The sequence below is a fragment of the Ahaetulla prasina genome, chromosome 13, assembly GCF_028640845.1.
Source record: "Ahaetulla prasina isolate Xishuangbanna chromosome 13, ASM2864084v1, whole genome shotgun sequence".
NCBI lineage: Eukaryota > Metazoa > Chordata > Lepidosauria > Squamata > Colubridae > Ahaetulla > Ahaetulla prasina.
In genome coordinates, this window is record NC_080551.1 from 19,901,377 (window position 1) to 19,924,466 (window position 23,090).

The 23,090-nt window shown below is 47.7% G+C and overlaps 1 protein-coding gene across 1 annotated transcript in view; it reads left to right on the forward strand.

The window, feature by feature from the left end:
- Positions 1-1,111: 1,111 nt before the first annotated feature.
- Positions 1,112-23,090, forward strand: part of GRAMD2A (GRAM domain containing 2A) — a 39,398-nt gene continuing 17,419 nt past the window's right edge. Inside the window, exons 1-2 of the mRNA XM_058156398.1 lie at positions 1,112-1,333; positions 2,823-2,940. Coding sequence (XP_058012381.1) covers positions 1,252-1,333; positions 2,823-2,940 — 200 coding nt within the window. The 5' untranslated portion in view covers positions 1,112-1,251. The remainder of the gene's footprint in view (positions 1,334-2,822; positions 2,941-23,090) is intronic.

The following is a 23,090-nucleotide window of genomic DNA, read 5'->3' on the forward strand; positions in this document are numbered from 1 at the left end:
TGTCAAGCAGGAAGGGCACAAGATCCCTGCACAATAGGAGTTTTTCCAGGGATCTGTTAATGAGGCTGTTCCCGCTTTGTAGCTTCCAGCAGAAGCTGGCAATCTCTTGTAAAGACTACAAAGCATCTATACTGATTCTCAGCCATCCAGGTAGTGGTTGTTCCAAAGGGGCTTTTTTCAAGACTGGGCTTTCTGGTATTTTTTCTTTGAAGATGTTTTGCTTCCCATCCAAGAAGCTTCTTCCGCTTCCCCACCATTCAGTCAGAGCTGAAGAAGCTTCTTGCATGAGAAGCAAAATGTCTTCAAAGAAAAAAAACAAAACCCCAGAAAGTGCAGTCCGCCTCTTAGAAAAATAACCTTCACGATCTCTGCGCTGGCTTGTTTTCTTGCAGACGTTTCATGACCCTAACTAGGTAACATCAGCGCTACAAGGGCCAGCGTGAACCCACTGCGTTGCAGCACTGATGATGTTACTAGTTAGGATCATGAAACATCGGCAAGAAAACAATAAATCAATAAAATGACTAGGTGGCTCAGTGGCTAAAACACTGAGCTCGTCCATCAGAAAGATCGCCAGTTCGGAGGTACGAATCCCTAGTACAGGTCTGCGTGAACACGGGGTTGGACTAGATGACCTCCAAGATCCCTTCCAACTCTTACTGTTAAAAAAAAAAGCTCAGAGGGTTTACTTCCGAGTAAACGGCAATCCGATTTGGAGGAAGGGCTGCGACTTTTTGCACGCTCCTCGGGCCGTTGCATTGCAGTCCCTGCCCGAGGACACACACACCCCGCGATCAGCCACCTCCGTCCTCGGGAGGCAGCGGCCCCTTTAAGAGCGAAGGAGCTTTTTTTTATTTTTTTGCCCCCCTCCTTCCCAAGCCGGCTGCTCCCCCCTACCTTTTTTTTTTTACTGGTGGGGCGTGGCCTTGAGGCGACGGTGTTGGAAAGGAACCAATCGCGGCGCGAGGTGGGAGCCGGACCGCCGCCGCTCATAGGCTGCCGAGGGGAGGGCGGAGCCTGAGCCGGCCGATCGCGAGCCCGCCGGGAGTGACGGCGCGCCGTAGGGCTTCGGGGCGGGGAGGGGGGCGGAGGGAGGGAGGGAAGAGGCGATCGCGCGCCGCCGCCGCTGCCACCGCGCAGGTATGCGAGTCCCCCGGTGCCCGTGTCGGCCGCTTCGTGAGAATGGGGTGGTATGCGAGGCGGTGACTCGCGAGCCGGGAAAAGAGCTCCGGGGCTGAGCCGCGTCACGGGATGGCGAGTTGGAGGGTCCTTGTCCTGCTTCTGCCCCGAGGAAGCTGCGGAACTGAAGGAGCCGCCGCCGCCGCCTTTGTATGTACGTCGAGATCGGCAGATGTGGGGTGGGGAGGAGGGCGGGTCCGACTCGGGCAGGCGCCTGGCTTTCAGCCGTCGTCGGAACTCGGGAGGAAGGATATGTGTATGTGTGCGCGCTCAGACACGTGTCTGTTTCCCGCCTCCTGGGAAAGTAGTGGAAGAGGAGAGGGAGGGGGGGGGTCTAACTCGTGTAAGACGACCTCCTTGAAGAAGTTCTGCGGGAGGCGGGCGGGGGGGGCTTGGCTTTCTGCCGTCGTCGGAACCCGGGAAGAAAGATGTGTGCGTGTGTGCGCGCAGACACGTGTCTGTTCCCGCCTCCTGGGAAAGGAGTGGAAGAGATCGGGGAGGGGAGGTCTAACTCGGAAGCTCTGCGGGGGGGGGCGGGGGGCTTGGCTTTCTGCCGTCGTCGGAAGCCAGGATGGTTGGGGGGGGGCCGGGAGTAAGTGCAGACGCGTGTCGGCTTCCCATCTCCTGGGAAAGGAATGCGGGTTAGCCGGGAAAAGAGGCTCCTTTTACTCGGTGAGGTGGGGGGTGTCTAATTCGGGCAAGGCGACCTCCTTGCAGAAGCCCCCCTTCCTGCTTGGCCTTTGCTTTCTGCCGTGGTCGGAACGCGGGAGAGGGTTGAGGGTCTCGTGGGAAAGGAGTCGCGGGGTCCCCCGGCCTTCCTGGGAAGGAGTTAGGTCGGAGAAGCTGGTCGTTGGAGGCCGGCCCTGACCCGAGGCGGCGGAGCAGGCAAGGCAAGGAGGTGTGGCGAGAAGAGGAAAGCCAGTTTCCCTGAAACCTCGATTCCCTTAAAGGAAAAAAGCAGGAATGGGGAGACAGGTAGTCCTCGACTTAGGACCGCAATTTGAGCCCAGCATTTCTGTTGCTAAGTGAGTTTTGCCCCTCCCCCACGACCTTTCTTGCCAACAGTTGTTAAAGTGAATCACTGCAGTAGCACCGTTGTTAAGTGACTATGGCTCCCCCCCTTGACTTTAATTGCCACCAAGAGGGGATCACGGGATCCCAGGACACTGCAAGGGTCATAAATAAGAGTCAGTTGACGAGCTTCTGAATGTTGATCAGGTGACCGTGAGCAACGGGTCGTGTGAAAAATGGTCATGAGTCGTTTTTCAGTGATGTCGTAACTGTCGGAAGCGGTCACTGAGAATGAACTGTTGCATGTCGAGGACTACCTGTACGAGTCGAGCAGCCTCCGGACAGCCACTCCTGCACTCCTCCACCAATTCTCTGCTTAATGCTGGGTGTACTGGGGAGGCCCTGCTTAATCTGGCCCACCTTGGAGGGTGGTTGTGACAACAAAAGTATGGAATTGAGCCCTGGCATGCGAGAGATGATTAAATGGGCACCGGATGCCCTTTATAGTCAAGTTTTTGAGCGGAGCAATTTTTTCCTTTGGTCCCTTTGAGTCAGTACAATTGCCTAGACAAGTTCCTGCAGCTTTCTGGCCACGGTTTTTCAGAAGGGGTTTGCCATTGCCTCTTTCCTAGGGCTGGGAGCACGTGGCTGGCTCAAGATCCATCCAGCTGGCTTGGTGTCCCAGGCGGAACTAGAACTCACCGTCTCCTGCTTTCTGAGCTTGAGGCCTAAACCAGACTGGCTCTCTTGGTAAGGCTTGTAAAAGAAATAAAATTGAATTGGCTTTGTTCTCGGTTGGCCGAACAGAGTTGCCAGCTTCTCAGGAAAACGTGACTTTAGGTCCCCAATTTTAGCTCCGCTGCTTCTAATGGAGAGAATTTCCTTTCTCTTAACCTTATGGACAAAACTAAAATTTTGAATTGCTCTTTACAACTGATTGCTGCTTTTTAATTCTGTCCCGTTGGGTGGGATTACGACTCCCACTTGGTGAGGGTTGGCAGATATTAAAGGACGAGTAATCTCTGCCAGCTATGTGGCCTATGGTTTTTTTTAATATATATATATCCATAAAATTAGGCTGGCAAAGAATGCTGAACTCTTAATTAGATCCAAAACAGTCACTTGTAGATACCTGGCAGGGCTGTCTGCAGAATATGGTAAAAAATAAAATAAAAATCAAATGAGGTTTTGTCTGGTTTGTATGGGCATTTCAGAGGTGGTTTTAATGGTGGGTCTATACTTTAAATTCTGGATTTTATGTTTCATTGGTCTGGGATTGCAAATAAATTCAGTCCAGATATTATGAAACACGCTATACTTCCTGTTTCCCCAGCTGCAGCAGTTTAGGAATTGCAGTCCCATCAGTGCCCAAAATCTAAAATCAAAACTCTTATTTTTTTAATTTGTTCTCTTGCAATCCAAAACATACAAAGTAGGGGTGGGGTGGGGGAAAAAGAACCATTATAATATTTGGGGAAGTTTGCCTCCTCCTTTCAGCTGACATCAAGACCCCTTTAAATAATTCGGAGGGTACCCAATAAAGGTGCCTTCAAAGGTTTCCCAGTTCCACCAGTGTCATAGTTGGTTCTTCTCGGTCCTTAAAAACTGCATCCTGTCTCCGGTTGGCCAAGAGAGAGAGAGGGTGAGCCACAGAATTGGCACCAGCCCTTTCCTTGCTCTTGGTCTTTTCACAATCCCTGCTTTGTCTGCAATTATCAGCATGAACAAGGGAGTGGGGAGCAGGGGGGGGGAGAGAAAGTATCCTGTTCAAGTTTTGGGTGTCCTGATTTCTGCTGAGAGAGGGGAGGCTGGACCTGGCCAAAGCTAAGCTAAGCTGGGCTGGGCTGGGACACGGAGTGATTCCTGCAAACTGGAGATTACCCAGGTTTGGCTCAGCCTGGGGTTGATGGGCTAAGTTGCAGAAGGTGAGAACCTTTCATCGGTGCCTTTCTGAAGTTGTGGCTGACCCATCCCTGGAGGTCTTCAAGCAGAGATCGGACGGCCTTTTGTCCAGCATGGTATGGGGGGGTCCTCAACCAACAGCCACAATTGAGCTCAACGGTTACGTTGCTGAGTGAGACATTTCTTCGGTGAGTTTGGCCCAGTGGTGAAATCCAATTTTTTTTTTACTACTGGTTCTGTGGGTGCGGCTTGGTGGGAGTGGCAGGGGAAGGATACTGCAAAATCTCCATTCCCTCCCCACTCTTGGGGGAAAGGATGCTGCAAAGTCTCCATTCCCTCCCCACTCCTGGGGGAAAGGATGCTGCAAAATCTCCATTCCCTCCCCACTCTTGGGGGAAAGGATGCTGCAAAATCTCCATTCCCACCCCACTCTGGGGCCGGCCAGAGGTAGTCTTTGCCGGTTTTCCAAACTGCTCAAAATTTCCGCTGCTGGTTCTCCAGAACCTGCTGGATTTCACCCCTTGTTTTGCCCCATCTGATGATCTTTCTCTCCGCAGCCGTTAAGTGAATCACTGCAGCTGTTAAATTAATATCACGGTTGCTAAGTGAATCTTCGACTTAGCTTGTCAGAAAGTCGCAAAAGCTGATGACATAAACCCCAGGAGTGCTGCAGATGTCGTAAATACGAACCAGTTGCCTGGCATCCAAAATTAGATCACATGCGGGGGTACTACAACGGTCGTAAGTGTGAAAAATTGGTCAGAAGTCACGTTTTTCAGGGCTGCTCTCATGGTATTGTAAGTTGAGGACTGCCCCGAACACGGGGCTGGGCTAGAAGACCTCCAAGGTCCCTTCCAACTCTTGTTATTCTATATTCTGCTGTGCTTTCCGTTGGCTGCGCTCGTGGCCAATAGTGGCTGCTTTCTTTGCCTTCTTTTGTTTTCCTTCCTGGCTGAAGATACTTCTTGTGCCCAGTTTTGTTTAGTTTACTTTATTGTCATCACACCTCGTACAACGAAATTAAATGGGCTTCTGAATAGGCTTTGTGAGCTGGTAGCGAGGTTGGCCTCTTGGCGCAGAACTGGTGTGGTGGGGTTTTTGTTTTTTGCCGTCTTGTAAAACCATCTCTCTGACCGTTAGGACAAAATGTCTGGTTCTTTTTCTCTTCCAGTGTTTTCCTCTTGTGCCACGTGGGCATGTCAGTTCATTGGGGTTGCTTGGTCTTGTTCCTGCTGGCAGAAATATCTCTTTGGAGCAGAGACGCTCTCCCGGGAGGATATCAGGAATCTGAGAAATCGGGACATCGGGCAACCTTGAGATTTGGGGGTAGGGGGGTGGGAGGCCCGTGCAGGCTGGCATCAGATGGGTGTCTTTGCCCTCGATCCATCTCGGCCATTCGTCCCTCTGCTGAATGTAGCCTTTTCTCTGGCACCATACATACACACAGAAGAGGCTTGGCTTAGATCAGGGGTGTCCAAACCTGGCAATTTTAAGACTTGTGGATTTCAACTCCCAGAATTCCCCAGCCAGCTTTGCTTTGCTTTGCTTTGCTTTGCTTTGCTTTGCTTTGCTTTGCTTTCCTTTGCTTTGCTTTGCTGGCTGAGGAATTCTGGGAGTTGAAGTCCACAAGTTTTAAAGTTGCCAAGTTTGGACACCCCTTGGCTTAGATGCTGCCCATTACACAGAATTAAAATCTTCCCTTTTGACCAGCCAGATTTGATCCTGGCAGGATGGTAGATTCTTGTGCCATCTTCGCCCTCTCAGAGGAACCCTGCGGCTGGCACCTTTATTTATTTTATTTATTTATTTATTATTTATTAATTAGATTTCTAGACCGCCCTTCTCCCGAAGGACTCAGGGCGGTGTACAGCCTTTAAGGCAGGCGGTCTCCCAACCTTGGCAACTTTAAGCCTGGCGGATTTCAATTCCCAGAATTCCCCAGCCTGCTTTGCTTTGCTTTGCTGGCTGGGGAATTCTAGGAGTTGAAGTCCGCCAGGCTTAAAGTTGCCAAGGTTGGGAGGCCGCCTGCTTTAAAGCAAGGGTGGCTTTAAGGAATTCTGGGAGTTGAAGTCCACGGGCTGTAAAGGGTCCGTAGTCGCCCACCCCTACTTTAAAGACAGTCAGAAATCTGGGCTAAGAAAAGATCTGTGCCCCATTGGGAAGACAGAGACCCGAACCAAGATCCCAGCACAGTTCTCAAGCTGTGACTGTGAATCAGTGGGAAGTACAAATAGATAATTTTAAAAGAGTGTGCCAAGTGCCGCCTTGAGTTATTTATAAAAATAATAATTAAGGCAAGATATAAAAATAAATTTGACTTTGTGGGCCATTCCCTACAACCACCTCCAATCCGGTAGCTTACGTTTTTCTTCCGATTCTCCTTGTCCCGTCTTCATGTCCTGCATTTTACAAGCCTGGTTGGAAAACAAGCGTGTAACAATTCCTAACTGGGCTTATGGCCATTCGGGACAAACCTCAACATTTTATTGCTCCTGTTTGCAATTGTTTGACCGTGTACTGTGTTTTCTCTTCTCTTCTCTTCTCTTCTCTTCTCTTCTCTTCTCTTCTCTTCTCTTCTCTTCTCTTCTCTTCTCTTCTCTTCTCTTCTCTCCTCTCTTCTCTTCTCTTGCCTTCTCTTCTCCTCTCTTCTCTCCTTTCCTCTTCTCTTCCCTTGCCTCCTCTCCTCTCCTCTCTTGCCTTCTCTTCTCTCCTTTCCTCTTCTCTTTTCTTGCCTTCTCTCCTCTCCTCTCCTTTCCTCTCCTCTCCTCTTCTTCTTCTTTTTTGTTTTTGTTTACATTTATATCCCGCCCTTCTCCGAAGACTCAGGGCAGCTTACAGTGTGTAAGGCAATAGTCTCATTCTATTTGTATATTTTTTTTACAAAGTCAACTTATTGCCCCCCCAACAATCTGGGTCCTCATTTTACCTACCTTATAAAGGATGGAAGGATGAGTCAACCTTGGGCCGGGCTTGAACCTGCAGTAATTGCAGGCTACTGTGTTCTAATAACAGGCTTCTTAACAGCCTGAGCTATTCCGGCCCAGCTATTCTCTCCTTTCCTCTTCTCTTCCCTTGCCTCCTCTCCTCTCCTCTCCTCTCCTCTCCTCTCCTCTCCTCTTCCCCCACCCAAGCTATAAAAGGAGCTTCTGAAGATGGCTTCTTCGGACTTGTACAAACTTCTGAATGGCCCATCGCTTAGGCCAGCCTGCCAGGCCAAACGCAGAACCATGGAAGTGAGAATCCCTTTGAGAGGAAGGGTGCACTGATAGCAGGAAACGTGGGGAATGGTGGCAGGTTGCTCGCTTTGCTGGCTGGGGGATTCTGGGAGTTCAACTTCTGGGAGTTGAAGTCCGCCAAGGCTTAAAGTTGCCAAGGTTGGAGACCCCTGCCATAAACAATTATAGCTTTTAATAAATCACCAATAGAAAAATATTCCATACGTGAGTAGGGGAAAAAAATTTGACTGAAAGAAACCGGCTTGATCTGGGCGGAGAGGGAGAGGTTTGTGAAAGAGAAAGGAACAGATTATCAAGCTTATGCTTCTGGTTGTGTTTTTTAATCAGCTTTTCTCCTCTGGTGCCCCGAAATGTGTTTCTTTAACTCTTCCAAACCATGTTGAGAGCACAGTGTTTCTCAACCTCGGCCCTTTTCATGTAAGCGGACTTCAACTCCCAGAATTCCCCAGCCAGCCGTGATTCTGGGAATTTGAAGCCCACGTGTCTTAAAGTGGCCCAAACTTGAGAAACGTTTGCCTTCGTAACTTTGAAATTTACTGGTGAAGAGGATTTCTCAGACTGAACAAACCAGCTTTGTCCTCTGTTATGAAAGGGAAGGAGGCCGACAGACGCTGGTCTGCTAAATCAGGATTGAATTGCCTTCTAGTGGGGGGGGGGGGAAATTGGTAGTCATTTAAGCCTTGATATCTCTCTGAAAGGGACACGGTGGCTCAGTGGCTAAGACGCTGAGCTTGTCGATCAAAGGGTCGGCAGTTCAGTGGTTCGAATCCCTAGTGCTGCCACGTAACGAGGTGAGCTGCCGTTACTTGTCCCAGCTTCTGCCAACCTAGCAGTTTGAAAGCAGGTAAAAAAAGGCAAGTAGAAAAAATAGGGACCACCTTTGGTGGGAAGGGAACAGCGTTCTGTGCACCTTTGGCGTTTAGACATGCCGGCCACATGACCACGGAGACGTCTTCGGACAGCGCTGGCTCTTTGGCTTTGAAACGGAGATGAGCACCGCCCCCTAGAGTCGGGTACGACTAGCGCGTATGTGTGAGGGGAACCTTTACCTTTACCTTATGTCTCGGAAATATTCTCTGGTGTGTATGATTTAGGACAGGAGTCTCCAACCATGGCAACTTTAAGCTTGACTGAGTTGAAGTCCGCCAGCCTTAAAGTTGCCAAGGTTGGCGATCCCTGGTTTAGGATACGATGCAAAACGGAACTCTTGATGCACGGCTATCCTTTTTTGAGCTCACTGTGTTCCTGTGTGTCGATAAAGCCTATTTTTACAAAACTCCTGTCCATCCCCAATGTTGGAGCTGTTGCAAAAAGACCGGGGCTACCCCTAGATCGGTTGGGATAAATCTGGGGAAATTTTCCAGGTGGAAATAGAGCCCTTGGGATCCTTCGCTGGATGCTGCTTAAGGCAATGAATGTGAGCGTTGCCACGTGGATCTTCTTGGGGCCAAAAAAATCTGGTGTCAAATCCTTCCTCATTGCTGGCTGGCTGCCTAGGAAAGAAGCAATGGATCTTTTGTGGTCAAGGGAGCTTACTTCTTCGCAATCAGCTGTGAATGGCCCTTTGTTTTAACTCCTTCTAAAAATACCAGGCACTAAGGAAGCCTCCAGGTACTGTGAATAGGCTCTAAGAGCTGAGCAGCAAGCCTTAAAGACCCCCTCCTGCTCCCCACCTAAGTTTCAAAACTGAAGAAAGGGGCTAAGCCCCCTTTTTCCTGTGGATGCTAAATTAATTTCCAGAGGCTTAGCACTCCTATTGTTTCATACCTGGCCTTTCTTCTGGGGGGGGGGGATTGCACCTCCTTTTATGTCCTCTGTTTGAACAACACCATCTTGAGAAGCTCCACAAAGGCACCATGGTGGTCCCCTGCCCTTCTTACGGCTTTAGCATCTCTGTTTTACTTAAAACAATTTTTGGAATTCCTGCAACTTGCCCACCTTGTTAGGTGAATAGGAAGGGGACTGTCCGATCCTACAGCTTGGCTTCCTTTTGCTTTTAAGGAGAGGTCCCAGCAGTGAGAGTGGGACCTCGGTTTATGCAGTCACGTTCTCTCTCCAGGGAAATGGAACGCTTTTCCCCAGATGGCTTCTGAAGCATCAGAAATGCGTGGCTGCAACCTCAGGTCTGACAGACAAACCAAGAAACAGGGTGGATAAAAATCAGTGATTTATTTTTTTAAAATCGGATTTTTTTAAAAAAAAAAAATTGGATTTTTTTTGTATTTTTACCAAATTTATTTTAATAAAATGCTTTTGGAATAAAAAAAATCTATCTAAAGCTAGTTTCCCGTTGAAGATACATTCATAATTTATTCAGCATGAAATGGAGCTTAGTTATGTAGCAGGAGGCTGTATTTTCTGCAATATTTACATTTTGGGTAAACTCATTCAGTGAATCCAGGCTCTGCAAGCTAAATAGGAAACCTTCATTTTGCTTGCAAATAATAATATGAAAAGATTCTAACTACCAGCAAGAATGAGTCCTTACATTTAAAGAGCAGCTGTCATTTCAGATCCATCATGGCAGCACCTGTTAGCCGGCATCCACTTACCTGCTACCCGCCACATTTAATCTAAATCATTACATTTAATGATTACCCACTTTATGAAGCAAAGATCTAGGTTTCTTGGCTGCCTCCTCTGACACAACCAATACGTTGTTATTTAGGAAATTCACTGAACGCTCCATAAATGCATTATTGAGTCTGTCATTTGCACCTCTATAACTGTCTGGTTCGGTTCTGCAACCCAACAAGAAAAACACAGACTTCAGAGGATAATTAGAACTGCAGAAAAAATAATTGCTACCAACTTGCCTTCCATTGAGGACCTGTATACTGCACGAATCAAGAAGAGGGCCGTGAAAATATTTGCAGATCCCTCGCATCCTGGACATAAACTGTTTCAACTCCTACCCTCAAAACGACGCTATAGAGCACTGCACACCAGAACAACTAGACACAAGAACAGTTTTTTCCCGAAGGCCATCACTCTGCTAAACAAATAATTCCCTCAACACTGTCAGACTATTTACTGAATCTGCACTACTATTAATCGTTTCATAGTTCCCATCACCAATCTCTTTCCACTTATGACTGTATGACTATAACTTGTTGCTGGCAATCCTTATGATTTACATTGATATATTGATCATCAATTGTGTTGTAAATGTTGTACCTTGATGAACGTATCTTTTCTTTTATGTACACTGAGAGCATATGCACCAAGACAAATTCCTTGTGTGTCCAATCACACTTGGCCAATAAAAATTCTATTCTATTCTATTCTATTTTGTCCGTACCGTCTCTTTCAACATAGTTGCTAACCACTTTTCAACCGGAGAGAGACTTAGTGGATGTTTTCTAGGGCCGTGCAAAATGTCTTGAGTTCAAAACAAGTTTGGATTTAGAACAGAATGTCCTTATCCCACCAAAAGAGTTCCAGATCGACTCCATCCATTCGGGAAGACTTTTGAGCTCAAAGCTGCTCTATTTTAGAAAGTGACATTTTGAGCTTGGAATGATTCCAAAATATTTGGGACAGAGTGATGATAGGGCTTGTTTGGAATTCCTAACATATTGGAGGTTCCGATGCAGGGATTGAATGTTGTAATAATTGCAGAGCCAAATGAAAGTCATGCATGTGGAGCATTGTTTTGGTAGGTGGTATTTTATTATTTGTAATGGCTCCGGGGTCCCCCTAGTCCAGTGATGGCTAACCTTTTCCGGACCGAGTGCCCAAAGCACCCAAACCCCCAAAATGCAATGCACGCGCGCGCCCTGTGCATGCATGTACCCACACACACATGCCCTGTTCCCCTTATGCATGTGTGGCCCCCCACACAAGCCCTGCCCCCCACGCACGCACGGCAGAGACCCAAAGACCAGCTGGCTGGTGGGAGGCACGCGTATGCGCGGCGCAGCTCATGTTGCCGTCAGAGAGGGCGCTGCGTGCCACCTCTTGCACGTGTGTCATAGGTTCGACATAACGGCTGTAGTCCCTCCCCCCTCAGTAACCTGCATATCGCTATAGTTAGATTCTGTGTCCAAACTCAGAATTAAAATACATCTCGTAAACGAAAACATTATGTTCAGGTGGATGGATTCAGGACATTAGATGTCCCTCTCCGACTTTGTGTGTAATGAGGGCGCGCGGTCCTGTATTTTTACACCTTCCCTGTGGAACAGGTGTGCCCTTGGATCCCCAGGTGCCTGTTGTTCTTAAAGCTTCAAATTTCCTCTTACGGAAAGCTTCTGCCCACCGGTGAGCAGCTTAAGGAGATCACCTTGGTGTGCCGTAAGATTGAAGGCTGACTTGCTAAGAATGCCTCAATTGTCAGTTGCCAGCTTCCGGATTTGCACCTTGTCTAACTCGGCTTTTTGGCCCCGGCTGAGCAGTTGAGTCCGGCGAGGGATGGCAGCACAACGTACCTCAATGTGGGGCGGGTAAGAAACCGGGGGGGGGGGGAACGGAGAAGGGGGACCTCCTCAGCTCCCAGGTCTCTCCAAAATTCCTGAGGGCGGTAGGGGTGAAGAGTCAAGAGATTGTTTCTAGTTGCAAAATGTCTTCGAGTTGGCTCAAAGGTGCAAGGATGGTGTGACCGAGTGAATCCGGGCAGATAAGCTGCAGGAGACGGACAGAAGACCACCGGGGGAGGGGGGGGAGAGAGAGAGAGAGAGAAGAAAGGCTGACTTTGGGTAGAATTTTTTGCAACACGCCAGACTAGGTTAAAGTGAAATTGTTTAATTCTGAGGTTCAGAAGAACCCAGCCAGGTGTTTTTAGTATGTTAATGCGGGGCGGGCATTGCATTAAGTGAAAGCATTGGGTTTTATTGTACACGAATGCCGCAATTAACCTGGGTTTGTCGGTGAAGCATTCAGTGCGAACGCAAGTTTCTTGGTTACATTTGTAAAGTTATATTGAGAACAACGTTTGCTTAAGTTGTGCTTAGGTATTTATGGGGATAGATGCTGGTAACTCCCTCCCTGGGCCTGCTGGCAAAGGATTCAGATGTATGCTTTTAAGCATACTTTCATCCTTAAGATAATGTTGCTTGTTTGGGGCACCGTTTTTTTGTAAAAAAGGCAACTGACTGGTGGGGCAGGCTAGGCCACCGTGGCGGTTGTGCCCGTTTGAGGGGCTCTTCTTCGTCTTCTTCTTCTTCTTCCCCTCCTCCTCCTCCTCCTCCTCCTCCTCCTCCTCCTCTTTTTCATCTCTTCCTCCTCCTCCCCCCCCTCCTCCTCTTCTTCTCCTTCTCCTTCTTCTTCTTCTTCTTCTTCTTCCCGTTATAATTTAAATTACTCTTTCTGGAACGGACAAAGCGAGGCTGAGCGCCTTCTGGATGTTCCACGTGCTCTCTTGATTTTTATTGTTGCCCGATCCAACCCTTGCTGGGCTGGCTCTTCCCTTTCCTTATCTGCTCTTGAGAAATGCCAGCTGAAAATGCAGTCGGACAAATTTTACCTTTTTTGTGATGGCAGCCGAAAATCGTAAGTCTGAGCAAAACTTCTGTTTCTGTACAACTCCTGGCAGTGGCACTGAAGTTTGACTGGGACAGTCAAAAAAACTGGGGCCGGATGGCAACTTAAGCCATGGGGTATTGATGAATCCTTCTAGGTAGGGTCTCCGCTGGGGTTTGTTGGGTGGGTAGATCTTTAATGGAGATCAGCAAAGAGGCCAATTTCCTTCAGCCCATAGTCTTTTTATTTCTTTTATTTACTTAGGTTGCAAATTACAACACTCAAGAGTTGTACAAGAGGAAGTAAAGAAGGAATTTATTCGCATTTCATTCTATCCCACCTTTATTTTTTATTTATTTTTTATAAATAACCCAAGGCGGTGAGCATACCTAAGACTCCTTCCTCCTCCTGTTTTCTCCCCAAAGATAACCCTGTGAGGTGAGCTGGGCTAAGAGAGATGAGAGAGGGACTCGGTGGCCAAAGTCATTCACCTGATGAGTTTTTTTAAGGCTTTTTTTTTAGAGTGCCTTACAAAGAATGCACGTAAAAGTTTAAAGTAGAAGAACTTCCTCACGGGGGGGGGGGGGAAATGGAAAGAGAAAGTGAAGGAAAGCAGAAAACACAGGTGTGGCAGGGGGACAAAATTTAGGAGTTGCAATGGGAAATGAGAGTTGATTTTCTCTGCAAAATGCAAATTAATTCAGCATTCTGGGTTAGAAGGACTTTGGGCTTGGAGGGGGGTTTTCATCTTCCATCTGTTTTCCTTTTTCTACGTATTTGCCTTCCATGCTAAGAATTGGCACAGAAGGTAGAACAACAGCTTTTTTGAGTTGACTGTCAAGTTAGGTTGTTTTTTTTTAATAAGTGTCACTCTCACTGGTGCTCTTTAGTACAAGAAAAATCCACTCTGTTTCTGCTCTGAATTTTGACACTCCTCTGGTTAAGGGCTTCAGTTGCACAAGTAGTATTCGATTGCGTCGGTTTGTAGGCAGAAGGCCTACAATGAACTTGCCAAGTTTTGTGAAGTTGCACCAGCTGCGTTTTTTTAAACACACCAGAGAATGGAACGAAAGTTTGAAGGGATTCTTCATGTCTAGTGACATTTGATTCAGGACCAGCCCAAGTGCTTTTGTATTGGGCGAAAAAGGAAGTGGAAGAGAAAATATTTATCAGGTTACAGTGAGATGGGGTTCTGCCCAGTGGCACAGTATTGGGTTTCCGTGATTTTTCTTCCCCCCGGGAAGCAGATTGGTCTCCTGGGGCCAATGTGCCAGCCAGAGATTCCAAAAATAAATACAAATCAGACGTCAGACCAGGAATTCAGCCCAGAAATGCTTACTTTCCCACTCACACACCATTTTTCTTGCCTCTTCCCACTCATATTTGTGAAATTCTAGATCCGTGATGGCCAATCTTCCCACTCATATTTGTGAGATTCTAGATCCGTGATGGCCAATCTATGGCCATTTCTCCGGGCACGTCAGCCATCGCCTGCTGCTCTTCTGGGTCCTGGCACGTGGGAATGTTGAAAATTGGAAGAGCAGCTCCCTGGTGCGTATGTGCATGCTGGGAAGCTGAGCTTCCGGTTTCTGGCATACATATGCGTGCCAGAAACCGGAAGACCAGGTGACCGGCATGTATGTGCACACCGGAAAACAAGCTCAGCTTCCCCGTGTGCCCGTGCATGTACACTGGGGAACTGGTCTTCCAGTTTCCGGTGCTCCCCTGTGCGCATGTGCGCGTTCCCATTTTGGCACTCAGTGCCGAAAAAGTTCACCAACACTGTTCTAGATCAATGTTTGTCAACCGTGGCAACTTTAAGCTGTTTGGACTTCAACTCCCAGAATTTCCCAGTCTTAGCAACAGCAACTTCCAGACACGTCAATGTCAACCCTCAAGAATTCTCCGCAGTTGCCATGCTGGGGAATTCTGGGAGTCAAAGTCCACCGAAAGTCATCCAGTTTAGGAAACGCTGAGATATTGCTTAATATTCTTGCCCTCCCCTGTGGTAGTCCCATAATCCTTAAAGGCTATAGGATGTTACAGGATGCTAGTCCCTCACAAATTGCAATTAAGGCAGAGGTGGGTTTCAGCAGGTTCTGACCAGTTCTGCAGAACCGGTAGAGGAAATTTTGAATAGTTCGAAGAACCGGTAAATACCACCTCTGACTGGCCCCACCCCCATCTATTCTCTGCCTCCCAAGTCCCAGCTGATCGGGGAGAAATGCGGATTTTGCAGTATCGTTCCCCTGGAGTGGGGAGGGAATGGAGATTTTACAGTATCTTTCCCCTGCCATCCCCACCAAGCCATGCCACGCCCATCAAGCCACACCCACAGAACCGGTAGTAAAAAAATTTGAAACCCACCACTGAATTAAGCACAAATCTCCCCTATATAAAACCATTTTGGTAGTAGATCTTGGCTCCTATCTGTTTACTATCTCTTGTCTAGTTTCCAATTTGCAACTGTCTCACCCTTCCGTGATTCCATTTTTGTGTTCGCATCCTGGCCCGGGGAAGATTAATTGGCTAAGTCCAGCCCAATCTTTCCTTTCCCTCCTCCATTTACAGGATAAGCTGGGCGATTCCTATTGATGTGAGTAGCTAAAATTAGCCAAGGAGGTGGTTGGCCCCAAAATAGCTACAAGCCTCCCAAGAAAGGCTCATTTCTCAAGATCAAAAAAGTCTTCTGACCTTCTTCCTCTAACCAGCTCTAAGCCCACGTTATGAAGATCGTATCATATAGAGCAGAGATAAAAAAAAATTTCTGCTGCAATCTGGAAATCGGTGGCCTTATTTTAATTGCTTTGCTAAATAGTCTCTGAACTCCCAGCTGAGGTGATTGTTGGTTGTGCAGGGGCGCCTCTTAAGAGTCTCGGCTGCCCCTGGGGTATTGCCGTTGGGATCGGCATCGGAAATTAGAGCGAGCAAATAAGGAACCTTTGTCCCTTTCCTGTGTCTGTTTTCCTTTTACGTCATGTCATTTTCCTTGATTTGCAATAGCGATAGATTTATATACCGCTTCACAGGGCTTTACAGCTCTCTCTAAGCGGTTTACAGAGTCAGCATCATGGCCCCCAACAATCTGGATCCTCATTTTACCCACTTCAGAAGGATGGAAGGCCGAGTCAACCTTGAGCCTATGAGGATTGAATTTATGGCAGTGGACAGAGTGAGCCTGCAATACTGCATTCTAACCACTGGGAAGGAAGAAGGGAAGGGAAGGGGAGGGAGGGAGGGAGGAAGGAAGGAAGGAAGGAAGGGCAATAGCACTTAGACTTATATACTGCTTCACAGTGCTTTACAGCCCTCTCTAAGTGGTTTACAGAATCAGCCTTTTGCCCCCAACAATCTGGGTCCTCATTTTACCCACTTCAGAAGGATGGAAGGCCGAGTCAACCTTGAGCCTATGAGGCTCGAACTTATGGCAGTGGACAGAGTGCCTGCAATACTGCATTCTAACCACTGGGAAGGAAGAAGGGGAGGGGAGGGAGGGAGGGAGGGAGGAAGGAAGGAAGGAAGGAAGGAAGGAAGGGCAATAGCACTTAGACTTATATACTGCTTCACAGTGCTTTACAGCCCTCTCTAAGTGGTTTACAGAATCAGCCTCTTGCCCCCAACAATCTGGGTCCTCATTTTACCCACTTCAGAAGGATGGAAGGCCGAGTCAACCTTGAGCCTATGAGGCTCGAACTTATGGCAGTGGACAGAGTGCCTGCAATACTGCATTCTAACCACTGGGAAGGAAGAAGGGAAGGGAAGGAAGGGAGGGAGGGAGGGAGGAAGGAAGGAAGGGCACTATAAATAGCACTTAGATTTTACAGCCCTCTCTAAGTAGTTTAGAGTCAGCCTATTGCCCCCAACAATCTGGGTCTTCATTTTACCCACTTTGGAAGGATGGAAGGCCGAGTCAACCTTGAGCCTGTGAGGATCGAACTTATGGCAGTGGGCAGAGTGACACTGCACTACTGCATTCTAACCACTGGAAAGGGAGGGAGGGAGGGCGCTTTACAGCCCCCTTTAAGCGGTTTACAGAGTCAGCCTCTTGCCCCCAACAGTCTGGTCTTCATTTTAGCCACTTTGGAAGGATGGAAGGCTGAGTCAACCTAGAGCCTGGTGAGGTTTGAACTCCTGATCGTAGGCAGAGTTAGCCTGCAATACTGCATTCTAACCACAGGGAAGGAGGGCACTATCAATGGCACTTAGGCTTCTATAATGATTCACAGGGCTTTATAGTCCTCTCTAAGTGGTTTACAGAGTCAGCATCTTGGCCCTCAACAGTCTGGGTCTTCATTTGACCGACCTCGGAAGGATGGAAGGCTGAGTCAGCCTTGAACCAAAGGGCAAGGGATGTTTTCCTGTGGGAAAAGAAGTCTGGCTGGAGAATTCTGGGAGCGATCGTCAACACGTCAAGTTGCCAAGGTTGAGAAACGCTGCTCTTGTGAATCCTGCCCTGAGCAAGGGGGTTGGGACTAGATGACCTCTAAGGCACCTTCCAACTCGGAACTCTGCGTTTCTGTTTCAACTCCTACCCTCAAAACAACACTATAGGGCACTGCACACCAAAACAATTAGACACAAGGACAGTTTTTTCCCTGAAGGCCATCACTCTGCTAAACAAATGATTCCCTCAACACTGCCAAACTATTGACTAAGTCTGCACTACTATTAATCTTCTCATCGTTCCCACCACCCATCTCCTCCCACTTATGACTGCATGACTTTAACTTTGTTGCTTGTATCCTTACAATTCATACTAATATTGTTTCCTGATTGTTGATTTGTACCCTATGACTATCATTATGTGTTGTATCTTATGATTCTTGACGAACGTATCTTGTCTTTTTATGTACACTGAGAGCATATGCACCAAGACAAATTCCTTGTGTGTCCAATCACAGCTGGCCAATAAAAAATTCTATTCTATTCTATTCTATTCTATTCTATTCTATTCTATTCTATTCTATTCTCATTCCCTTCTCATTCCCTTCTATTCTATTCTATTCTATTCCATTCCATTCCATTCCATTCCATTCCATTCCATTCCATTCCATGTTCTAATTCTGTTCTGTTCTGTTCTATTCCTGATTGTTTCCTGATTGCTTATTTGTACCCTATGACTATCATTAAGTGTTGTATCTTATGATTCTTGACGAACGTATCTTGTCTTTTTATGTACACTGAGAGCATATGCACCAAGACAAATTCCTTGTGTGTCCAATCACACTTGGCCAATTAAAAAAATAATTCTATTCCATTCTATTTTGGCTTGTTGGCTGAAGGAGAGACTTCCTGAATATTGATTCATGTCACAAACTGGGGTTGCAAGAGCAGCTGAGATGCATTGCAGGGGTGTGTGTGTGTGTGTGTGTGTATGTGTGTGTGTCTCTTTTGCGCTCTGAAATTGTGCCATCATATGTGTGTGTTGTGTGTCTCTCTGGGTGCCTACCTAGAGGAACCAGGGCTGGCTGAGAGAGCTGCATTCCTCCACCCACCCCTCCTGTCCTCCTCCGTTCATTTCCATCTATGTCCTGACCTACTTCGAAGCACAATTGCAGGGAGGGTTGAGAATGCAATGGGGGGGGGAGGGGGGGGAAGAGAGAAGAGGAATGAGATTAGGCCTGTGCGGTTGCCTAGACAAACAATCTGAGCAGCTTTAGAAGAGGCACCTCAGTGGATCCTGCAAACAGAATTAAACTTTTTTTTTCTTTTTTCTTTTTTTTTTGGCTCCTGCTGTTTTTCTCAGGAAGGCATGGGTGCATGTATTTGGGAAGTTGGGGGGAGGGGAGGAATTATGCAGTGGAGGCCGGGTGGGGGGAGGGAGGAAAGCAATCAGAAGAGCCGGAGTACGGCTGGGGAATTCTGGGAATTGACGTTTGCGCCTCTTCAGGTTGCTAAGAGCCAACCTAGAAATAAGGAGGAAAATTGATGATAGGGATGATAAATCACTGACCCTTCCAACTTTGTCCTTCCTTCCTTCTTGCCTTTCTTCCTCCCTCCCTCCCTGCTTTCCTTCCTTCCTTCCTTCCTTGTCTGAAATGGTATAGGGTCTCCTGCTTGAGTAGGAGGTTGGACTAGAAGACCTTCAAGGTCCCTTCCAACTTTGTCCTTCCTTCTTTCCTTCTCTTCTTCTTTCTTTCCTTCCTTCCTTCTTCCCTTCCTCCTTCCCTCCTTCCGTCCTCCCTCCCTCCCTCCCTCCTCCCTCCCTCCCTTCCTTCCTTGTCTGAAATGGTATAGGATCTCTGAGCAGGGAGTTGGATAGAAGACCTTCAAGGTCCCTTCCAACTTTGTCCTTCCTTCTTTCCTTCTCTTCTTCTTTCCTTTCTTCCTTCCTTCCTTCTTCCCTTCCTCCCTCCCTCCTTCCTTCCGTCCTCCCTCCCTGCCTCCTCCCTCCCTCCCTTCCTTCCTTGTCTGAAATGGTATAGGATCTCTGAGCAGGGAGTTCGACTAGAAGACCTTCAAGGTCCCTTCCAACTTTGTCCTTCCTTCTTTCCTTCTCTTCTTCTTTCCTTTCTTCCTTCCTTCCTTCCCTCCTCCTCCTCCTCCTTCCTTCCTTCCTTGTCTGAAATGGTATAGGATCTCTGAGCAGGGAGTTGGATAGAAGACCTTCAAGGTCCCTTCCAACTTTGTCCTTCCTTCTTTCCTTCTCTTCTTCTTCTTCCTTCCTTCCTTCCTCCTCCTTCCTCCTTCCTCCTCCTCCTCCTCCTCCCTCCCTGCCTCCTCCCTCCCTCCCTTCCTTCCTTGTCTGAAATGGTATAGGATCTCTGAGCAGGGAGTTGGATAGAAGACCTTCAAGGTCCCTTCCAACTTTGTCCTTCCTTCTTTCCTTCTCTTCTTCTTTCCTTTCTTCCTTCCTTCCTTCTTCCCTCCCTCCCTCCTCCCTTCCGTCCTCCCTCCCTCCCTCCTCCCTCCCTCCTTCCTTCCTTGTCTGCAATGGTATAGGGTCTCCTGCTTGAGTAGGAGGTTGAACTAGAAGACCTCCAAGGTCCCTTCCAACTTTGTCCTTCCTTCTTTCCTTCTCTTCTTCTTTCCTTTCTTCCTTCCTTCCTTCTTCCCTCCCTCCCTCCTCCCTCCCTCCCTTCCTTCCTTGTCTGAAATGGTATAGGATCTCTGAGCAGGGAGTTCGACTAGAAGACCTTTCAACTGTTATACTACGTTCTATGTTCAAATGGTCCCTAAATCAACAGTTGTAAGTCAAGGATGACATGCTGTTATCCATTCAGTCGTGTCCAACTCGTGGCGATTCTGTGGGTCAGGTTTCTTCGCGTCTTCCGATCTTGCACTAATTCTTTGAGTTGTTGTATGTTCTTATCAGCCTTGGCACGCCCACCGCGTCCTCTGACGGCCTGCTTTCCTTTGACCGCTGAGTCTTCCAAACATCGTTGCTTCCTCCAATGAATTCCCCTGTGTGACATGGCCACAATAAGCGAGACATAGTTCCAGACAGTGAAAACGATTAACCCTTGGAACTACTTGCCTCCAGAAGTTGTGGGTGTTCATTCACTGGAGGTTTTTAAGAAGAGATTGGACAGCCACGGAATGGTATAGGGCAGGGGTCAGCAACCTTAAACACTCCAAGAGCCGCAAAGGTTCCTAACCGGAAGCCCCCTGGGAAACGCCCCTGTTCCAATTCTGGAGCCAACCGGAAGTCCGGTTCCCCCATCATAGTCTCCTCCGAGCGCGGCGTCCTTTTTCCTCTGCTGACCGGACGTCTGGTTCCCTCACCATAGAGTCTCCTCCTAGCACGGCGCCCTTTTTCCTCTACCTGTCCTAACCAAAAGCCCTACCAATTGTGGAGCTGACCGGCGACAGGGAGCCGCAGCAGAGGGATTAAAGAGCCACATGCAGCTCCAGAGCCGTGGGTTGCCGACCCCTGGTATAGGGTCTCCTACCAGAGCAGGGGGTTGGGCTAGAAGACCTCCAAGGCCCCTTCCAACACTAATATTCTGTTAAGATGGAGAAACGCTGCTTTAGAGTCGGCAGAGATGCTCACCTGGCATCTGCATGCGTCATTCCTGGGATCAGCTGCCCTACATCCTGAGGCTGTCTTGTTCTGCCCTATTCTAGGTCACTTCAACAATACTCTCAGGTGATCCAATGATAAGAACCCTTTAAAAACAACAACAATAAAGGCAGGCATGAAAAGGAGCAGGGGACCCACCTCACCTATTTTAAGGAGCAGCTTTTTCCACAGTGAAACACCCCCACCCCCCACAGCTGGGCAAAGCAGCCTGAATAAAATGAAGGGGATGATCTGGAAGTAGATAAATAGAATGGAATGGGTTCTGAAGGCTTTTATATTTTTTATTTATTTATTTGTATCCCATTTTTATTATTTTTACAAATAACTCTAGACAGCAAACATACGCAGCGCATCGTCCTCCTCCTATTTCCTCCCACAACCACCACCCTGTGAAGTGGGCTGGGCTGAGACTTTGATTGGCCCAAAGTCATTCAGCTGTCTTTCATGGCTAAGGCGGGTCTAGAACTCCAGTCTCCTGGTGATTGGCCCAAAGTCAATCAGCTGGCTTTCATGGCTAAGGCGGGACTAGAACTCCCAGTCTCCTGGTGATTGGCCCAAAGTCAGTCAGCTGGCTTTCATGGCTAAGGCAGGACTAGAACTCCCAGTCTCCTGGTGATTCGCTCAAAGTCAGTCAGCTGGCTTTCATGGCTAAGGCGGGACTAGAACTCCCAGTCTCCTGGTGATTGGCCCAAAGTCATTCAGCTGGCTTTCATGGCTAAGGCGGGACTAGAACTCCCAGTCTCCTGGTGATTGGCCCAAAGTCATTCAGCTGGCTTTCATGGCTAAGGCGGGACTAGAACTCCCAGTCTCCTGGTGATTGGCCCAAAGTCAGTCAGCCGGCTTTCATGGCTACAGCAAGACTAGAATTCACTGTCTCTTGTTTCTAGCTTGGCACCATACGGCAGAGACCAGACAACCAGCTAGCCAGCAAGAGGCGCACGCACATGCGCGGCGGAGCTGAACTGGGGTGACGGCTCGCGTGCCCACAGAGAGGGCGCTCCGTGCCACCTGTGGCATGCATGCCCTAGGTTCGCCATCACGGCTCTAGACCAAGCATGTTGACTGGGGAATTCTGGGTATTGAAGTCCACACATTTTACATTTGCTGAGGTTGAGACGCGCTGTTTTACAGCATCATGGGGGCTCTATGTGTGGCTCAGTCTGCATTCAGACTGTTTTATGTGATGTTTCTCATTTGTGCACTTCTCTACCTTGGAATGCTGGCTACGCCTTGAACACTAGTGCAGATAATAAGTCAGCTGGAGCCGACATTACTTTCTCTGCATTCACACAGTCTGTTCCTGGGTTGGATGGGCTGGTTTCCCGTTTGCGTCAGTGGAAAATCCCCGAGGCTACTGATATACACTGGCGTTCAAGAGTGTATATGTCTTTATTGGTGTGCATATGCTTATTTATTACAGACTTATTAAATAATTAGAACTCACTGGAGCGTGTGCCAATACAAAGGTCAGAAATTTTTAAAGATTTGATATCTGTAATCGCTGCTAGTGGAACAGAATTTTTTTTCCCCGCTGCCTGTGTCAGCAAACCATTTCCGTGTGCAACTCAAAACGGCCATTTCCTCAAATGGAAAGGATCTTTCCCGTAAGATCCTGCTTAATCCAGTTAAGTCTGCTGAAGATGCTTCCTTTTGGGTCTAACTGAACCCACCTGCGTTATTTTGTACCACAGTTATTTCTTTCACCGCTTCGCAGGGAAGTGCATCTTCCCAATGGAGCTGATACAAAACAGGGCATGAAGGCTTGCAAATGAAAATGTGGTGGATGGATGGATAGATGATAGATAGATAGATAGGTAGATTGGTAGAGAAAGAGAGAGAGAGAGAAAGAGAGATAGGTTGGTAGAAAGAGGTATATATATAGAGAGAGAGAAAGAGGGAGAGAGAGAGATACAGATAGATACGGATAGGTAGGTAGGTAGAGAAAAAGAGGTAGAGAAAGAGAGAAAGCTAATGAGGTAGGATGGATGGATGGATGGATGGATAGATAGATAGATAGATAGATAGATAGATAGATAGATAGATAGATAGATAGATAGATAGATAGATACAGTTAGGTAGGTAGAGAAAAAGAGGTAGAGAAAGAGAGAAAGATAATGAGGTAGGATGGATGGATGGATGGATAGATAGGTAGATAGATAGATAGATAGATAGATAGATAGATAGATAGATAGATAGATAGATAGATAGATAGATAGATAGATACAGTTAGGTAGGTAGAGAAAAAGGTAGAGAAAGAGAGAGAAAGAGAAAGATAATGA